General features: G+C 40.8%; 1 protein-coding gene and 1 long non-coding RNA gene across 2 annotated transcripts; one reads left to right on the top strand and one right to left on the bottom strand.

Moving 5' to 3' along the window:
* Positions 1-9,317: 9,317 nt before the first annotated feature.
* Positions 9,318-11,490, bottom strand: LOC138889186 (uncharacterized). Its single transcript, XR_011406998.1, has 2 exons — positions 10,952-11,490; positions 9,318-10,609 (listed from the first exon to the last, which is right to left on the bottom strand). It is a non-coding gene; the product is annotated as an uncharacterized lncRNA (long non-coding RNA).
* A 90-nt stretch (positions 11,491-11,580) lies between these two features.
* Positions 11,581-12,702, top strand: LOC138889185 (phenylcoumaran benzylic ether reductase TP7-like). The gene is made up of 2 exons (XM_070172352.1): positions 11,581-11,836; positions 12,474-12,702. Exons 1-2 carry the CDS (start codon positions 11,623-11,625, stop codon positions 12,683-12,685), a joined length of 426 nt encoding a protein of 141 aa, XP_070028453.1. The 5' UTR covers positions 11,581-11,622; the 3' UTR covers positions 12,686-12,702.
* Positions 12,703-19,346: the final 6,644 nt, after the last annotated feature.

The following is a 19,346-nucleotide window of genomic DNA, read 5'->3' on the forward strand; positions in this document are numbered from 1 at the left end:
TCTCAATTTTTGGACTTGGGCCTTAAGCTCTTCATTCTCTTGGATCAATCTATTCTTTTCGCTTCGATCCGCCGCGATTTGTACGCTGTTATCGAATTTCAGACCGTCCATTTGTAGCTTCAAATCGCCAATCTCTGCCCGATAACCCTTCTCTTTTGCTAACCAGTTCCATTGCCCTTGGGATGATTCTACGAAATCTTTGAGATGCGGCCTCTTAGCCGGTCTTTCGTAGGACAGGCTACCTCTAAACCAAGCGTGATATTCTGGGGCGACTTCCCCTTTTGCCGTATCAATCACACAAGTGTTTGCTGTCAGATGTTGGCATTCACTCCAGATTTGGCGAACTTCTTCTTCAGGGAAATGACCGTTCGGACTGATTTCAATCACTTGGGTACTCAAATCTTCATCTTTCGGTACCACTTGGTACCTCCCAAGTTGCCTCAAAACCCGATACGGTGCATAGGGTTGGATACTTTTCAGTCCCATCAACAGAAAGTGAGGCCGGGTTGCCGGCATGTATATGATTTCCTCGATAGGTGACCATCCGAGTGTCCATTGGATTTGGCTGGCAGTGAGAGTTCGGAGAAATGCGGTCCATGATGTGACTCCCTCAGGTAAATTAAGCCCTTTGATTCTCGTGTAGAATTCTCCAATACAAGTTTTCTCTGGCGAACCATAACCCAAAAGTGAGGAGCGATGGCATAAATGATCGGTCATCCACATTTGCAACAGTAGGTTACATCCTTCGAAAAAGTCGCCCCTGGCTCGACAAGCAGTGAGAGCCCGGAAAATGTCAGCCATAATCATAGGCGCCAGAGTACTTTTATCTTGGGTAAGCAAAGTATTGACGACCCCGGTTATCTTTAGATCAATGTTTCCATCTTTCCTAGGGAACACTATAAGACCCAGAAAGGCTGTCATAAAAGCCACTAGCCTGTGTTCGTCCCACTTTTGTCGGTTGCCTCTACTGCATAGTTTGAAATCCGGCTTATTGAACCCGCCCACGTGGCCGTATCTAGCATATATGAGGTGGAGACTGCAGAATCCTTTGGCAAGATCTGGATGGTGGAATGTCCGAGGTATTTTTAGGAAATCCAGAAACCTGTGTACCGTGACAGCTCTAGGTGCAATCAAGTATTTGAACCTAAAAGGGGCTTCATCAATCCCGATGTACCCTGCTATTTCTTCCAACGTCGGGGTGAGCTCGAAGTCCGAAAAATGGAACACGTTGTGTGCGGAATCCCAACAAGTGACCAATGATCTGATGATATCACCCCGAGGCTGAACGTTTAGTAGGTCCGGGAGACCTTTCAGATATTTCCTTACTTTGTCTTGCCCTTCTTTGCCTAAGTCGTTCCACCATAACCGCAATTCAAACGGGATCTTGGTCATTACTGAAAAAGGTTCGTTTTGTACCGTGCTCATCCTGCACATTTATTAGGGTGATTATGCCAAGTGAATAAAAAAATGAAACTTTATTTAGACGTATACTTTTTATAAAACTTTATGAAAAACCCTGCACATTTATTACTGTGCTCATCCTGCACATTTATTACCCTTTTTTTTGAAAATTAAGGGTCTAAAAACTTCCATGACTTTTGGCCAAACAAGTATTTTTGCCACAAATAAAGACATATATTTATATTTATATATATATATATATGTAGAGATATATATATATCAAAAATAAGACTCTTTTCCATCTTCATTTTTGTGACAGGACAAACTATATATATATATATATATATATATATATATATATATATATATATATATATATATATATATATATATGTATTTTTTTATTTTTTATTTTTATAAAAAGTATATAAAAGCAGAACGACGACCCCTTTTTTTTCTCTTCTTTTCTATTTTTCCTTTGCATTTAATAAAACAAAACTAATAAGACATTTTCTTTTCATTTTCTCAAAATTTCGGCAGAGTTTTGACGGTATTTTGGCATTGGCCTTTTTTTTTTCAAAATAAACAATTAACTCCTTAACCGCTATTCCTTCCCTTTTTTTTCTTTTTTTTTTCAATTTCACATTATTCAAACGCTGGTCAGCATGCGGGCTCGAGACAAATAAATGCACGGAAAACAAATGGGATGCATTAGGATGGTCCTTTCATATCAGGTTGCTAGTCCTAGACGGACCCAACCCCTGTGTTGAGTCCCCTAAGTCATATGCAACATGATGCAAATAAGCGTTCCTACTAGGGATCCGGCATGAAGTCACGTTATTCTATGTTCAAAACCTGGGTCAGTGTTCTAGACAGTGTACCCGAGCGGACAACTCGAGCCGAGGAGGGGCAACTTACCGGGAACCAAAAGGCCGTCCGGCTTCGTAACTTATCCGTCCTCTTTCTTATTTCGGGTATTGACACTAACAGAATAGGGAGTCTCGACCAGCGAGCCTTTCCCCGGAGGAAAGAAGAGATGGGTTTCGGCACAGTTTATATACAGTTCAGATAATATCAAAGCGGTAAAAGCAACATTTAGCACATTAGGCTCAAACATGTGAACATCAGATATAACCAAATATAACAATTTATCTAAGCTCGAATTTCTAACCCTGAACCAGTGGTTATGGGTCAAAGATCCCCAGCAGAGTCGCCAGAGCTGTCACACCTCCTTTTTCCGCACCCGCGAGGGGCGCAGGGGAGTTTTTCCAATTAAAGGACAATCGAAACGGGGATGGTTTATTAATTTCAGAGTCGCCACTTGGGAGATTTAGGGTGTCCCAAGTCACCAATTTTAATCCCGAATCGAGGAAAATAATGACTCTATATTACAGTCTGCGTACCAGAAATCCGGATAAGGAATTCTGTTAACCCGGGAGAAGGTGTTAGGCATTCCCGAGTTCCGTGGTTCTAGCACGGTCGCTTAACTATCATATTCGGCTTGATTATCTGATTTTATACAAGTGTGAACTTATGTGCAAAATTTAACTTTTAACCGCTTTTATCATTTTACTGTTTTTATCAGGAATTGCAACGTTGTGAAAATGTATCTCGAACCGCGTTACAATCAATGTACCCGTGGTTGTCGACACACTTTGACTCCGTTGAGATTGGGATTTGGGTCACATCAATGCGCACCCGAGTTTAAGGAAATTAAATTACTAAAGACGCGCCTAAAGCGACTAGCGTACTTATTTTGGGTAAGACCGTGGAATTTCACTAAACGGTCCATCCCGAAATCCAAATAATTTTAAAGCAAATATTTACTGAGGGCCCCGCAATTTGTATTTTTATTTGGCGAGGCTCATCTCGTTCTTTATTTTTTATGAATTTGCAACGTCATGGACATGCATCTCGAACCACGTCACAATCAATGTACCCGTGATTAGAAACACATTTCGGCTCCGTTGAGAATTGGATTTGGGTCACATAAATGCGCACCCGAGTTTAAGAAGGTAAGATTTATTAAGGCGCGTCCTAAAGAGTCTATCGTATTGTTATTTTTAGGAAGGTTGTGAGATTTGCTAAACAACCCGTCCTGGAACCTAAATGCTTCGATAATATACATTTAAACAAGGGCCCCGCATTTGCACGTTTTGTTTATTTTCATCGAGGCTCATCTCGTTCTTATTTTAAAAGGATATCCTATAGCAACTACGTTTCTTATCGCGTTTGTCCTTATCAATTGTAAAACAGTAGATAGTCCTAATTAATTACATGCTTACAAGTTGATTGTAACAACATTCAGAAATGCCTAAATCAGAAACGAGGCTGTCCGAACAAATAATATCGGGCCCAAATCCAGCCCAAGCGTGATTGGCCAGACCTGGGCCACTGCTTGTTCGAAGCAGGCTGGCTTGGCCTGTTTTGGCCTGAACTCGATCTTTGTGAGGTTGAGGCCCTGAGTTTGTGTTCCTGATCTTAAAACATGGTTTTAAGAGTTATATATAGCAATTTATTGGAAAGGAAAGAACTTATTTAGTGTACGAATTTCATGCTTGGCATACATTACATGCTTATACTACACTATTGCACTAAATCTGAGATACAACCTGTTGCCTTAGGCATACTCTTATCACCATCCTATATGCACAATCTAACATTCAAACTACCATTCATTGACAGTTGTCAAACCTGAAGGCTATCTCCAGCATCCAAAACAAGCATAAAATTTCATACATTACATGATATTTCAAGGGACAAACTACGTATATAAACAAAATTCTTCAGGTCTTTCATTTACATTCATGCTCAAATTTCCAGTTACATCTGACAGTGTATTGGGTGTGTACCTGGTATAGAAAGGAAAGGAAGAAAGGGAATAATCAGTCGAGTAGTGTGCCACAATCAACAGCAGCAACAGACACAGCAACAACACAGCAACAAATAAACAGCCGATAATGGTGAAGCTCAGCAAGGAGTCGAGCGACCAATGAACAATCCCAGAAAAAAAAACAGAGCAGGAAACAACAGCCCAGAGTGTTGAATGTAACAGCAACAGAAATCCAATAACCACAAGAAAGCTTGGCAGACAACAGGAAAAGCAAAACCCCACAGAAAGCCTGATCAAACTGGACTCTTGCACAGTTTCTTCTAGACAATACTCATTCACAATGTTCTGAAATTTATTTCTGTTTTTCCTTTTTAGTTTTTCTTACTCCCAGGATCTCTCCAGACTCCAAAAATTGAACCCCCATTCTAATGGAAGGTCTGCCTCTTTTATAGCCTAACCTTAACACTTTACAGTCTTTTTGACAACTCCAAATTCCCCCTCCCTGTTGTTTTTCCACTCACCTCTTTTAAATAAACAAAACTCCCATCAAATTCCTGACAGCCCCTCTCTCTCTTTTGTTGTTAAAATGTACTAATCACTTGTTTATTTAACAAAAGTATGGGCAGTGGGAATATAATCTGACAGCACATGCTGTCCAGTTATTTTAATTCCTTAAAGCTAACCATACACATGCTGCCCACGGTCCAAACCAAATGGCATCGTGTTTTAAAATCAAAGTCTGAATCTGCCATTATAACCTTTCCCCTAGATGTTCTTTAATTCAATTTGAACAAAATCAATAGGCAATACAATTCAGTTCCTAATGGGATTCAAATACGATCACAGCAAAAATAAACAACATGAATCAAGTTGTTATCATTAATGACTGCAACTAATTGACGACATATATCGACTCGACTATATTAGTCGTAACACATAACAATCAATCGTTCATATAAACAACACGTACAGAGTCCCGAGTGACTTCAGACAACTTTGTTCAATCACTGGGAACCTATATGAATTAACTCGTTTGACGACTAATCTAATCGAACATGTATATCACAGAATACATTCAAATCATACACAGAAAACAATTGACCAAATAAAAGGTCTTTACAAAGACGGAAGAAATTAAGAAGAGTATCAGAAAACACCGAACAAACACAACAGAACATGCTAACATACTTAACTAGCAGTTGAATAAAACAAAAAGGAAAAGAAAACTTACCAAAAATGTCCAAACAAAACTGAACCAAATCTGACTCGACATTGACCCTTTGAGGCCGAACAAACTTTAATCAGGGTGTTCTCACATGAGAACACCTTGATTAAGGTCTATTAGACCTCAAACCCCCGTTAAGGCTAGCCGGATTCCCCATGTGCATGTGTTCTAAAGTCTGGATTTTCAGATCTGGATTTTTGGGAGTTGTGGGTAGATTCGGACCAAACCAAGCTTGGTTTGGTCACGAGGAAGGTCAGGGGGGTGTCTGGTATGAAGATGGGGTGGTTTGGCATAGATCCGGGTTCGACTCAAATCTTCAAATGAAGATTCGAGACGAACGAAAGTGATTCGAGGCTAGGGAGTAACAGATCCATGTTCAGGAGAGTGAGGGGGTCTTAGGGTGTTCGGGAGGTGGCCACCGGCGTTCATGCCGCCGGGTTTTGGTGGAAGGGAAACTAGGGCGGCGTTAGGGTTTGGGGGTTTCAGGGTTCGGGGAAGGAGATGACTGAAGGGGGGGGTTCGGATAGGGGGTGCGGGGTAAAGGGCTGAGTTTATATATGGGGAGGTTGATTGGATCTGAGCCGTTAGATCAGATGATCTCAACGGCTGGGATCTGATGCTGAGAAATGAGACGGGGTCGTTTGGTAGTCAAACGGGGTCGTTTGGTTTAAGTGAGGGGTTGGATCGGATTGGTTCCTGGGTCGGGTTTTGAAGCGAGTTACTGATAGAGGTCCTGAGCCGTTGGATCGAGAGTTTGAACGGCTGAGATGGATTGGCCTGAAACGGTGTCGTTTTAGGAGGTGTCTGGGCAACCGGATTTGGACTTGGCCTGATCGAATTGGTTTGGGCCTATTTTTGGTTTATTTCCTTGGCCCAAACCGTTTTCTTCATTCTTTTCTCCCTTTCTTTTTTCCTTTTTCTTTTCTTCTTTTTTTTTCTAATCTTAAAACTAAAAATAAAATGAAATTCAAACAAACATAATTATCAAAATATTTAAATAGGTTAAATCGCACCCTAGAATATTTTTGTGAATTTTTCTTTTACTGAATGAATTATGGTCTAATTACCAGGACATACACATTTTGTATTTTGTTTAATAATGTAAAAATGGACAAAATGGACAGAACCACACATGACTAGCAGCACACGTTACGGAAAATTGAAAATTGTACAGCGAGGTCCTTTGTTACTATTTCTTTTGGAGTGATTGTCCGTGAAGCAAAAATCACGTGCTTACAGCTGCCCCTCTTTGCACGAAGACACGAAGGGTTTTCGCGCAAAGATAAAGCGAGCGATTTTTGCCCGTCCGAATACTCCGTGTGAAGCATTTTTTGAAAAAGATTTGACCGAACCTTTGCTTCAGAGGTTTCCTACATATCCTGGGCTGAACCATGTATTACAAATATAGATTATATGTGAGTAACACAAAATTCCGATTAAAAAGCATGTTATTAAAGCACAGTGTCATCAAATAGCACATGAGGATTATCGTAGTTATTTTCACACTAATTCTATGACTTCACGGGAATCTAGAAGTTAATAAATTGCTAACGGTAAAAATTTACCCATATTGGAGTAAAAAGAGGGTTTTCTACTAAAGCTTTACGAAGCATTAGGTGAAAGCGGATGGCAACCTTAAAACTTTATAATGTTAGTTATTATAACTATAATATCTTTATATATTTTTTATTTATTAAAAATAAGATTCTTAATTAGTAGACTTTAGTTTGTCATGTCACTACTTGAAAACTGGCAAAATTCTTCCAAACAATACCCACCGAAGTCGATCAATTTTTGTAAACCTTTATATAAATAGTTTTTAAATAAAAAATATTTAATACTTAATTGATATATATACATACACGCACAGACACATATGTGTGTGTGCGTGTGTGAGTGTGTGTGTGTGTGTGTTTTTAAATTATTTTTATATGGACATTATATCCTATCTATGTATGTATATATAATATTTAATTTATTTAACATTCAAAATTTTAATATTCAATATTTAATATCGAATATAGATTGCTTATATATATATATATATATAGACACACACACATATAATATAGACACACACACACATATATCTTATATCGAATGTAGCTTATATATACTATACTATACTATACTATATATAGTGTAATATGTAATAATTTAGAAATCAGTTCCGACTGATTTCGGTCGGTGATGTCTAGTCAAACGGTCAAATTATAATTAATAGTACCGACCAAAAAATTTTGACCGACTTCGATCGGAAATTTCTAATTAAGAACAGCCGCAGTGGGGTTTTTCACCATTTTTCTCTTTACTCTTTCTCTCTTCCTTCTTCCACATCTGAAAATCCTCCCCTAAATCACTTCACCACTCTCTTCTCACCCAAAATCAAATCCCCCACTTCGTCTCTCCCGCGCCACCACTATTTTTCTGCTGCCATTGCACCTCCGTCATAGAAGGCCGCCCCACAACTGCTCCAAAATCATACTCCTCTCCTCTCTTTCAAGGTTAGTTATCTATATTTGTTAATTTTAATTGTTTAAGTTCTTTCAATTGTATAAATTAGGATTTACAATTTTGGATTTTGGGATTATTTCAATTGTATGATTACATGGTCATGATTTTTGGAGTAGTACTATATGAAAGTCCAAATATTTATCAGATTCTTTCTTACATATTTTCAAATAAGTTTATTTTTTATATTCTAACAATGTGAAAAAAATTACTATTCAATGTCACTTTAAATGTAATTCAAAAAGGTAACTTCACATAATCAGTGAAGTTGCTAATGTTAAGTAATGTTTTTTATTAGTGTGTATATCGTAGTTGGATGTATAATAGGTTTTTTGTCTAATTTATTATTTTAGATTTTAATTTATTATTATATTAGTGTTTATTGCTTTAGAAAATTTGGCTTAACTAATTATGCTAGACTAATTGAGTGTGATAATAAATTATAATTTATTATGTAACTTAATTCTATAAATTAATTTGAATTATGATTAATATGACATGTAATTTATTTGTTCTTTATGTAGATGGAATATCGTAGTTGGATGTATAATAGGAATTATCCTAATCGTCTGTTTTTTAGGGAGGAATTTATAGAAGGGGTTAAGAAATTTATTAGGAGTTTAAAGATAGATGAACAATTTGGTACTCTTCAAGTTCAGCTAGAAAAGGGGGACGAACAATTTAATCTCCTTCAAGGTCAGCTGGTCAATCTTCTTGCTAGTGGAGCTTTCCCCATTCTCCGGTCTCGTAAGCCTTCCCCATGTGCTAATCCTTCTCGTCGTGATCCTTCGAACCATGCCGACGATGAAAGCTCTAGTAGTGAAGATGGAGATGATGCAATAAAAACCACTCATTGAATGGTGTGTATTGCTAAACATAATATTGAACTTGTCAATATTTAGTTGGGACTAGTTTTGAATGATGATTGTATTGTTGATATTATTTTGTTATTGAACATTTGTATAGTTGTTGTTGTGGTTAGTGTTGTTGTTGTTGTTGTTGTTGTTGTTGTTATTAGTGTTATTGTTGTGGTTGTTATTAGCATTGTTAGTTAATTGTTGTTGTTGTTAGTTAGTTAATTGTTGTTGTTGTTGTTGTTAGTTAATTGTTGTTATTGGTGTTAGTTAATTGTTGTTGTTAGTTAATTGTTGTTATTGGTGTTAGTTAATTGTTGTTGTTGTTAGTTAATTGTTATTATTATTATTAGTTAATTATTGTTAGCAATGTAATGCTGTGTCACGACCCAAAATACGACCCGTCATGATGGCGCCTATCGATGATACTAGGTCAGCCGACATTACCAAAACGCTTTCAACAATGACCAGAAATAAAACAAGACTTTCAAAATAAATGAAATCTTTGACATAAAACGGGGTGAACCCCAAAACATAAGCGCGGAAATAAAGCCCGACATTGGGGTATCACTAGTCATGAACATCTAACATAACCGATTCAAAAGTAACAAGACTAAACATAGTCTAGAATCCAAATACAGTAAATAAGGAAAGATAGGGAAGAAGAAAGCAGGGTTGCGAACGCCGGCAGCTATGCCGCAATCTCCAATGACCAGCTACGGGTACTATCAACAATCACCGTGTCCAACAAATCCTAGATTTGCACACGAGGTGCGTGGAGTAACGTCAGTACGCCAACTCAGTAAGTAACAATAATAAATAAGGAACTGAAGATAGTGACGAGTTACACAGTTTTAGTTCATTTCAATAATTTTAGAAAGGAAAATAGTCATGCTTCCCAAGTTCCGATAAATTAAATCAAATCAGTTTATTTCAGGCAAGTTCAAGTAAAATCAGATAAAAATATCTTTCAATAGTCTTCAAAATATGGATATAAGGCAATTGTGTACATCAATAATATAAGTATCTCTCAGTCCTCCCAATCACTCCAACCTCACAATCACTCATTCCTCACAATCACTCGACACTTGCACTTAGTAGGTACCTGCGCTCACTGGGGGTGTGCAGACTCCGAAGGGACTCCTTCAGCCCAAGCGCTATAACAAACCAATCATGGTATAAATCAATCAGGCACACAGCCTCACTCAGTCATAAATCAATAAAACATGTTGCGGTGTTCAGACTGATCCCATAAATATCCTCACAATCAGGCCCTCGGCCTCACTCAGTTATTAATCTCTCCAGCCGCTCGGGCTCTCAGAAATCAGAAAAATCAGCCCAAACAACAATAACATGAAGTATCAGATAGAATATAGAGACTGAGAAATGATATACGAGTAAAAACTATGATTGAGTACAAATAACATTTAATAGACAATTCAACATGTAACGTGACCCCTACGGGACCCAACATTGCCAACATATAGCCTAAACATAGTTTTTAACATGATTTACAGTCAATCTTTCATAACACATAGGCAGCATAGAGCTAACAGCATGTTGTTCAACTTTACAGTTTCTACGGGACGTACCAAGTGACAATCCCTTCGGTGCACGCCCACACGCCCGTCACCTAGAATGTGTGTCACCTCCAAAAATAGTCACACAATGTTCGGGGTTTCATACCCTCAAGACCAGATTTACAACTATTACTTACCTCAATTTGAGCAAAATCCTATTCCGCAATGCCTTTGCCTCTCGAATCAGCCTCCAAACGTCCCGAATCTAGCCAAAAGTAATACAATACAATTAATATACGCCAAGGAACCAATTTCACAAGAAAAATTACTTAATTAGACACAAATCCCGAAATCGATTCAAACCTGGCATCCGGACCCACGTCTCAAAATCCGACAAAAATTACAAAATAGAAAGCTCATTCACTCACGAGTCTACCCATACCAATTTCATCAAAATCCGACATTATTTGGTCCCTCAATTCTCCAAATTACTCTCTCCAAAATCCCAAGTCTTAACCCCTTATTTCACTTCAAAAATCCTACTAATTAAGTGGGAAATCAATGGAAAAATACCGTAGCTAATGATAATAGAGCTCAAGCAACTTACCTCAGTGAAAACTCTTTAATCCCCTTCAAAAATCACCCCAAAAGCTCCAAGATCTAACTTGAAAATGGTGGAAATGAGCAACAATTCGCGAGGCCTCCTTTTTATACTTTCTACCCAGTGAACTCGCACCTGCGTCCAGATCCCTGCTTCTGCGACGCCGCACCTCCAGAATTCCCATCACGGGTGCGAAAGTCACTTAAAAATCCAGACTCCGCATCCGCGGCAAAATCTCGCACTTGCGATTGCGCACCTGCGCATCTTTGTCCGCTTCTGGGGAACCAACCAACTTCCTTACTTCCGCATCTGCGCCCCAGGTCTCGCAGATGCGCCCGCCTTCTCGCACCTGCGGTTCCAGCTAAAGTCCCATATGGCCGCATCTGCAACTCCTATGTCGCTCATGTGGTCTTGCACCTGTGTCTCCTACTTCGCAGGTGCGGACGACACCAGAAACAGCAGTTGATCAGCTGTATTTCCAAGTTCCAAACTCCCCGTTAGCCATTCGGAATCACCCCGAACCCCTTGAATTCACTAATTTTTGGATTTATGGGTTCAGAATTTAATACTTGTTGAAAGTTTAGTAGTTCTTTACATTTATATTTAATTACATAATGTTCATGGGGCTAAATAATCTTATTTAAAATTTTCAGAGATCTTTCCCTTCAGAGTTTGGTATGGATGTTGATAAGGCCAATACAGTGGAACCAGTAAAGTCTTTAGTTGATGCAAAAGCCCAAATTCGTAGAGCTACCGAGGCTGAAGGAATTCCTTATACTTATGTCTCCAGCGACTGTTTAGATGGTTTTTTCTTAGCAAATTTGGTCCAACCAGAAGCCACTGCTCCCCCTAGAGACAAAATCATCATTCCTGGAGATGGAAACGTTAAGGGTATGTGGAAAAAAATTCCTTATCCACTATGTTTTGCGGAGTCTTTAAATACCGTCGTACTCGTGTCAGATCCTTCAAAAATACATTAATTTTGAAGGATCCCTCGCGCAGAACCGGATCCAGGATTTAAACTTTATGGGTTTAACTTTTAAGATTTTTAGCATTAAACCTGTTATATTTTTAAGTTATGGGTTCATGTCTACTATTTATTATAATTTCAGTAAGGTTTTACACATAAACTTATGATCTGCACTGAAAGTTATGGGTTCAGTTGAACTCGTACCTGCAATCAGTGGCGTAGCAATATAGAGTGAAGGGTGTTCAACTTCCTTCATCGGAAAATTACACCAAGTATATAAAAAATTATACTATGTATAAAGGTCAAAAATTACTTTTCATAGATATATATATATATTAAACTTTGAACATCCTTTGTAAAAATTCTGGCTTCGCCATTGCCTGCGATTGTACATCCGCCCGTGGTCACGTACTGACTAATATTTTTAGAGAGTTCGAGTAACATAACTTATTCGTGCCCACCACTATTAGGTGGCGACTCTATTGATTTGAAAGAAAACAAGTTCATGGCAAAATGTCTCATTTTTGCATACTTTTCCTTTTTTTTCTTTCTTTGCAGCTGTGTTCAATGAGGAACATGACATTGGCACCTACACTATTAAAGCTGTTGATGACCCGAGAACGTTGAACAAAACCCTCTATATTAAGCCTCCCAAAAACACACTATCGTTCAATGAGTTAGTGGCTATGTGGGAGAAAATGATTGGTAAAACTCTGGAGAAAATCTATATTCCAGAGGAGCAAATTCTCAAAGACATCAATAGTCAGTAATCTTATTCTTTAATCAAGATTTTTTTCCTACTTTTTAAAACACCTTTTCTACTTTTTTTTGAACAATATAATAAGCGAGACAAAATCTAAGCGGATGACTTTAAATTTAAAACAACTGCAAACCAAAAATGCGGAAGTTTGAACCAAAATGCTACTCAGAGTTTGGTGTCACTAGCTCAGGGACTACTACAGAATGCTACAAACAATGTCTGCAAGGAAAATACATCATGTTTGTCTGATACAAGATAAACAAACGAAAAACATGGAAAAGGACTTCGGCCTACGAACGCCAGCTAGGCTACCTCGAGAGTCCCTGGGCTGAAGATAGCTCCTAAAAGTCCTACTGCTGCGGTCCGAAAGCTTCTCCCTGATCTGTGCACAGAAAAATGCACAGAGTGTAGCATCAGCACAACCGACCCCATGTGCTGGTAAGTGTCTGGCCTAACCCCGGCGAAGTAGTGACGAGGCTAGACAGGATCTACCACAATTAACATGTACAGATATATATAACGAGTGCAAGAAAACAATAATAAGATAATACAAAGTAAAGTTGGGAGGGGACATGCTATCGGGGAGTAACAGATAAAAATAAAATATCGGAAATAAACAGAAGAAACTCCGGTTTCCATAATATATGTATATATTTATATATATAGTGGACGGCGTGCCACACGATCCCATAATATCATATATAAGTGGACGGCGTACCACACGATCCCATAATATCATATATAAGTGGACGGCGCGCCACACGATCCCATAATATCATATATAAGTGGACGGCGTGCCACACGATCTCATAATATCATATATAAGTGGACAGCGTGCCACACGATCCCATAATATCATATATAAGTGGACGGCGTGCCACACGATCCCAATTCACTTTTATCACAGTGCACAATATGTCACCGGCAACGGAGGCCAATAACCAAGTGGACGACGTGCCACACGATCCCTTTTAACAATATATAGGTGGACGGCATGCCACACAATCTCATATTATCATATATAAGTGGACGGCGTGCCACACGATCCCATAATATAGTATGTAATATCTGACTTCATATAGTAGACCCCTTCAGGGAAGGATAACATCTTAATACCTTTAACCTACCAAGGGTACAGCTAACAGCCCAAAATATCTCGACAAGGGAGAGTATATATCAGTCTACACATCCCAGCAAGGGAGTACTCACAACACATTCTCTTTTTAAATCACTTTTTCCTCAACTAACACATTCATGTTCGAGCTAACGCTCCAAAGTACACCAATCACAATTATACCTCAATCGTTCACATTATATGAAACTCATCCAGTAAACCAGGAGATTGTGTCACATTATTCGAATTAAAAGTAATTAAGACTCACGGTCATGCTAGACTCTGGTGCATAGATAACTGTCACCATGCCTATACACCGTACTCCACATTAGCAAGTAGAAAATAACATCCTAATCCTATTCCCTCAAGCCAAAGTTAGAACAAACACTTACCTCGATGCCTTGAACACCACTCAAGTCTCAATTATAGCTTTACCTCTTAATTCCACCACCAATCCGCTCGAATCTAGTCATAAGTTACTTAATCACATTAATAATTACTAAATGGATCAATCCCAACGCATGAAAATAATTTTTACAAGGTTTTTCGCAAAAAGGTCAAAAATACCCCCGGAACCACATGGTCGAAACTCGAGGGTCGGACCAAAACCCGATTACCCATTCTCCCACGAATCCAAATATATGCTTTATTTTGAATCGGACCCCAAATTGAGGTCCAACTCCTCAATTTGTAGAAAACCTAAGTTCTACCCAAAACACCCAATTTCCTCCATAAAAATCTTTGTTTTGAAGTTGAATTCATGTTAAAAGATGTTAAGAAGTGAAGAAAATGACTTAGAAATCACTTACCAATCGTTTTGAAGAAGAAATGTTGTTTGGAAAATCGCCTCTTAGGTTTTGGGTTTTTGAAAAGTGGAAAAATGACTGAAAATCCCGGATATATATATTTTTGCTGGGGGCTGGCGCGAACCGCGCAAAAATGCACCGCGGCCGCGTGACTGCCACCGCGGACCGCGCGGAAATGTACCGCGGCCGCGCCGAGGGAGGGAAGAAGTGGGCTCTCTCAGAACCCACCCAGCGCGGACTGCACTGATTTGGCGCGCGGCCGCGCTGGTCGACCTGGCTACCCCCTCTGAACCCCACCACGCGGGCCCCACTCGAAACTCACCCGAGCCCTCGGGACTCCAACCCAAACATGCACACAACCTTAAAACATCTTACGAACTTTCTCGTGCGATCAAATCGCCAAGATAACATTATATACATAGAATCAAGCCTCAAAACACATGATTTTCTCTCAACTTTCATAAAACTCAAATTCCTATTTTAATTCCGAAACACGTCATATGACGTCCATTTTTAGCCAAACTTTACAGATAGTGCTTAAAACATATTTAAGACTCGTACCGGGCGTCGGAACCAAAATATGAGCCCGATACCATAGTTTTCCGATCAATTTTCTTCTTCATTTTCCTTAATAAATTTCAGAAAACAATTTCACACAAAAATTCATTTCTCAGGCTTGGGACCTCGGAATTTAATTCCGGGCACACGCCCAAATCCCATATTTTCCTATGGACCCTCCGGGACCGTCGAATCACAAGTCCGTGTCCGTTTACCCAACATATTGACCGAAGTCAATATTATGCATATTAATATCAAAATCCATCAAATTTTTCACATAATTCACATATTGTAACATAAAAACTATCCGACTACGCGTCCGAATTGCGCACGCAAAACGAGGCAACTGAAAGCGAGGTTTTCAAGGCCTTAGAAGCACGGAACAAGGAAGAACTACGGTGATGACCATTTGGGCCGTCACATTCTCCACCTCTAAAACAACTGTTCGTCCTCGAACGGACAAAAGAAAGAAGTACCTGAGTCGAAAAATAAATGAGGATAACGGCTCCGCATATTTGACTCGGACTCCCAGGTTGATACCTCAGGAGGCTGACCTCTCCACTGAACACGCACCGAAGGAAAACTCTTCGACCTCAACTGTCGAACCTGCCGGTCTAGAATAACCACCGGCTCCTCTTCATATGACAGATCTTTGTCCAATTGGACAGTGCTGAAATTTAACACGTGCGATGGATCTTCGCGATACTTCCAGAGCAAAGATACATGAAACACGGGATGCACAACTGACAAGCTAGGTGGCAAGGCAAGTCTATAAGCCACCTCTCCCACAAGATCAAGAATCTCAAATGGACCGATGAACCTAGGGCTGAGCTTGCCCTTCTTCCCAAATCTCATCGCGCCCTTCATATGCGATACACGGAGCAATACCTGCTCCCCAACCATGAAAGCAACATCTCTGACCTTGCGGTCTGCATAACTCTTTTGTCTGGACTGAGCTGTACGAAGTCTATCCTGAATAATCCTGACCTTGTCCAAGGCCTCCTGAACCAGATCCGTACCCAATAATCGAGCCTCTCCCGGCTCAAACCATCCAACTGGAGACCGACATCGCCTACCATACAACGCCTCATACAGAGCCATCTAAATGCTGGACTAGTAGCTGTTGTTGTAGGCGAACTCTGCTAAAGGCAAAAACTGGTCCCACGAGCCTCCAAAATCAATGACACAGGCTCGGAGCATGTCCTCAAGGATCTGAATAGTCATCTCGGACTGACCGTCCGTCTGGGGATGAAATGTTGTACTCAACTCAACCTGGGTGCCCAACTCTCGTTGAACCTCTCTCTAGAAATGCGAGGTAAACTGCGTACCCCGATCCGAAATGATAGATAGCGGCACCCCATGAAGGTGAACAATCTCCCTGATATAAATCTCGGTTAACCTTTCAGACGAATAGGTGGCTGCAACAGGAACAAAATGCGCTGACTTGGTTAGCCTATCAACAATAACCCAAACCGCATCAAACTTCTTCCGAGTCATCGGAAGTCCAGTAACAAAATCCATAGTAATCATCTCCCACTTCCACTTGGGAAGCTCAATCCTCTGAAATAAACCACTGGGCCTCTGATGCTCGTACTTACAGTTCAAACAACGATCCACATATGCAACAATGTCTTTCTTCATTCTACGCCACAAATAGTGCTGCCTCAAATTCTGATACATCTTCGCGGTGCCCGGGTGAATATAATACTGAGAACTGTGGGCCTCTACTAAGATCAACTCTCGAATCCATCAACATTGGGCACACAAACTCGCCCCTGCAATCTCAATACACCATCATCATCTAAGATCACTTTCTTGGCACCTCCACGCTGCACCGTCTCCCTCAAGACACACAAATGGGGATCATCGAACTGCCGATCACGGATATGCTCCAATAACGAAGAACGAGCGACCATGCAAGCTAATACTCGACTAGGCTCAGAAATGTCCAACCTCACAAACTGATTGGTCAAAGCCTGCACATCCAAAGCAAGCGGTCTCTCACCGACCGGAATATAAGCAAGACTGCCCATACTGGCTGACTTCCTACTCAAGGCATCGACCACCACATTGGCCTTTCCCGTGTGATATAAGATAGTGATGTCATAATCTTTCAACAATTCCAACCACCTCTTCTGCCTCAAATTCAACTCCTTTTGCTTGAACAAATACTGAAGACTCTTATGATCCGTGAACACCTCACACACCACACCATACAGATAGTGTCTCCAAATCTTCAATGCGTGAACAATGGCTGCCAACTCCAAATCATGCACTGGATAGTTCTTCTCATGAACCTTCAACTGCCTCGAAGCATAGGCAATGACCTTGCCATCCTGCATCAACACTGCGCCAACTCCAATATGAGATGCATCACAATAGACTATATAGGGCCCTGAACCTGTGGGCAAAACCAACACTGGTGCAGTGGTCAGAGCTCTCTTGAGCCTCTGAAAGCTCGCCTCACACTCGTCTAACCATCTAAACTGAGCACCTTTCTGGGTCAATCTAATCATAGGGGCTACAATGGATGAAAACCTTTCCACGAACCGACGGTAGTAACCTGCTAACCCCAGGAAACTCCGAATCTCCGTAGCTAAAGCTGGTCGAGGCCAGTTCTTGACTGCCTCTATCTTCTTCGGGTCTACCTGAATACCTGCTGCTGATACGATATGACCCAGGAAGGCGACCGAACTCAACCAAAACTCGCACTTCGAGAACTTAACATACAACTGACTATCCTTCAGGGTCTGAAGAACCGCTCTGAGGTGCTGCTCATGCTCCTCTTGACTGCGGGAGTATATAAGAATATTGTCAATGAAGACTATCACGAACAAGTCCAAATAAGCTCTGAACACTCGGTTCATCAACTCCATGAGCGCTGCTGGGGCATTAGACAATCCGAATGACATGACCAAAAACTCATAGCGCCTATACCGAGTACGAAATGTTGTCTTAGGGACATCAGACGCCCTAATCCTCAGCTGGTGGTAGCCAAATCTCAAATCTATCTTTGAAAACACCCTCGCACCCTGAAGCTGGTCGAATAAGTCGTCGATCCTCGGCAGTGGGTACTTGTTCTTAATCGTCACCTTGTTCAATTGCCGGTAATCAATGCACATCCTCATCGAACCATCTTTTTTCTTCACAAATAGCATCGGTGCGCCCCAAGGCGAAACACTGGGTCTAATGAAACCCTTCTCAAGTAAATCCTGAAGCTTATCCTTTAACTCTTTCAATTCTGGCGGCGCCATACGATACGACGGAACGGAAATGGGCTGAGTTCCTGGAGCCAGATCAATACAAAAATAAATATCCCTATCGGGCGGCATTCCCGACAGGTCCGAAGGGAAGTCCTCGGGAAACTCCCGAACAATAGGAACAAAATCAATAGATGGGACCTCAGCGCTGGAGTCGCGAACATAGGCCAGATAAGCTAGGCACCCCTTTTCGACCATGCGTTGAGCCTTCACATAAGAAATAATGTTGTGAGTAGAATGACCAGGAGTCCCTCTCCACTCTAGTCGGGGCAAATCTGGCAACGCCAAGGTCACGGTCTTGGCATGGCAATCCAAGATCGCATGATACGGGGCAATCCATCCCTAATATGACGTCGAAATCCACCATATCTAAGAGCAACAAGTCAACATGGGTTTCAAGACCCCCGAATACCAAAACACAGGAACGATGAACCTGGTCCACCACTATAGAATCCCCCACTGGTGCAGACACGTATACAGTAATACTCAAGGCCTCACTAGGCATAACCAAATAGGGTGCAAAATAGGACGATACATATGAATACGTAGATCCGGGATCAAATAGAACAGAAGCATCCCTATCACAAACCAGAATAGTACTTGTAATCACAGCATCTGATGACTCAGCCTCTAGCCTGGCTGGCAAGGCATAACAATGGGGATGGGCCCCACCTCCCTGAATCATATCCCTGGGACGATCTGCTGCTGGCTGACCCCTACCTCTAGAGGTCTGAGCTCCACCTCTAAGGCTTCTGCCTCCACCTCTATGTCCTCTGCCCCCGCCTCTAGCTGGTTGGGCAGGCTGTGGGGCAACCGGTGCCTGAATCATCGGGTGAGGACCCTGCTGCTGCGAGCTGATGGAAGCTCGAGGGCAATATCTGGCAATGTGACTCACATCGCCGCAAGTATAACAAGCCCTCGGCTGCTGAGAAT

The sequence above is a fragment of the Nicotiana sylvestris genome, chromosome 4 (genome assembly GCF_000393655.2).
Source record: "Nicotiana sylvestris chromosome 4, ASM39365v2, whole genome shotgun sequence".
In the NCBI taxonomy this organism is placed as follows: domain Eukaryota; kingdom Viridiplantae; phylum Streptophyta; class Magnoliopsida; order Solanales; family Solanaceae; genus Nicotiana; species Nicotiana sylvestris.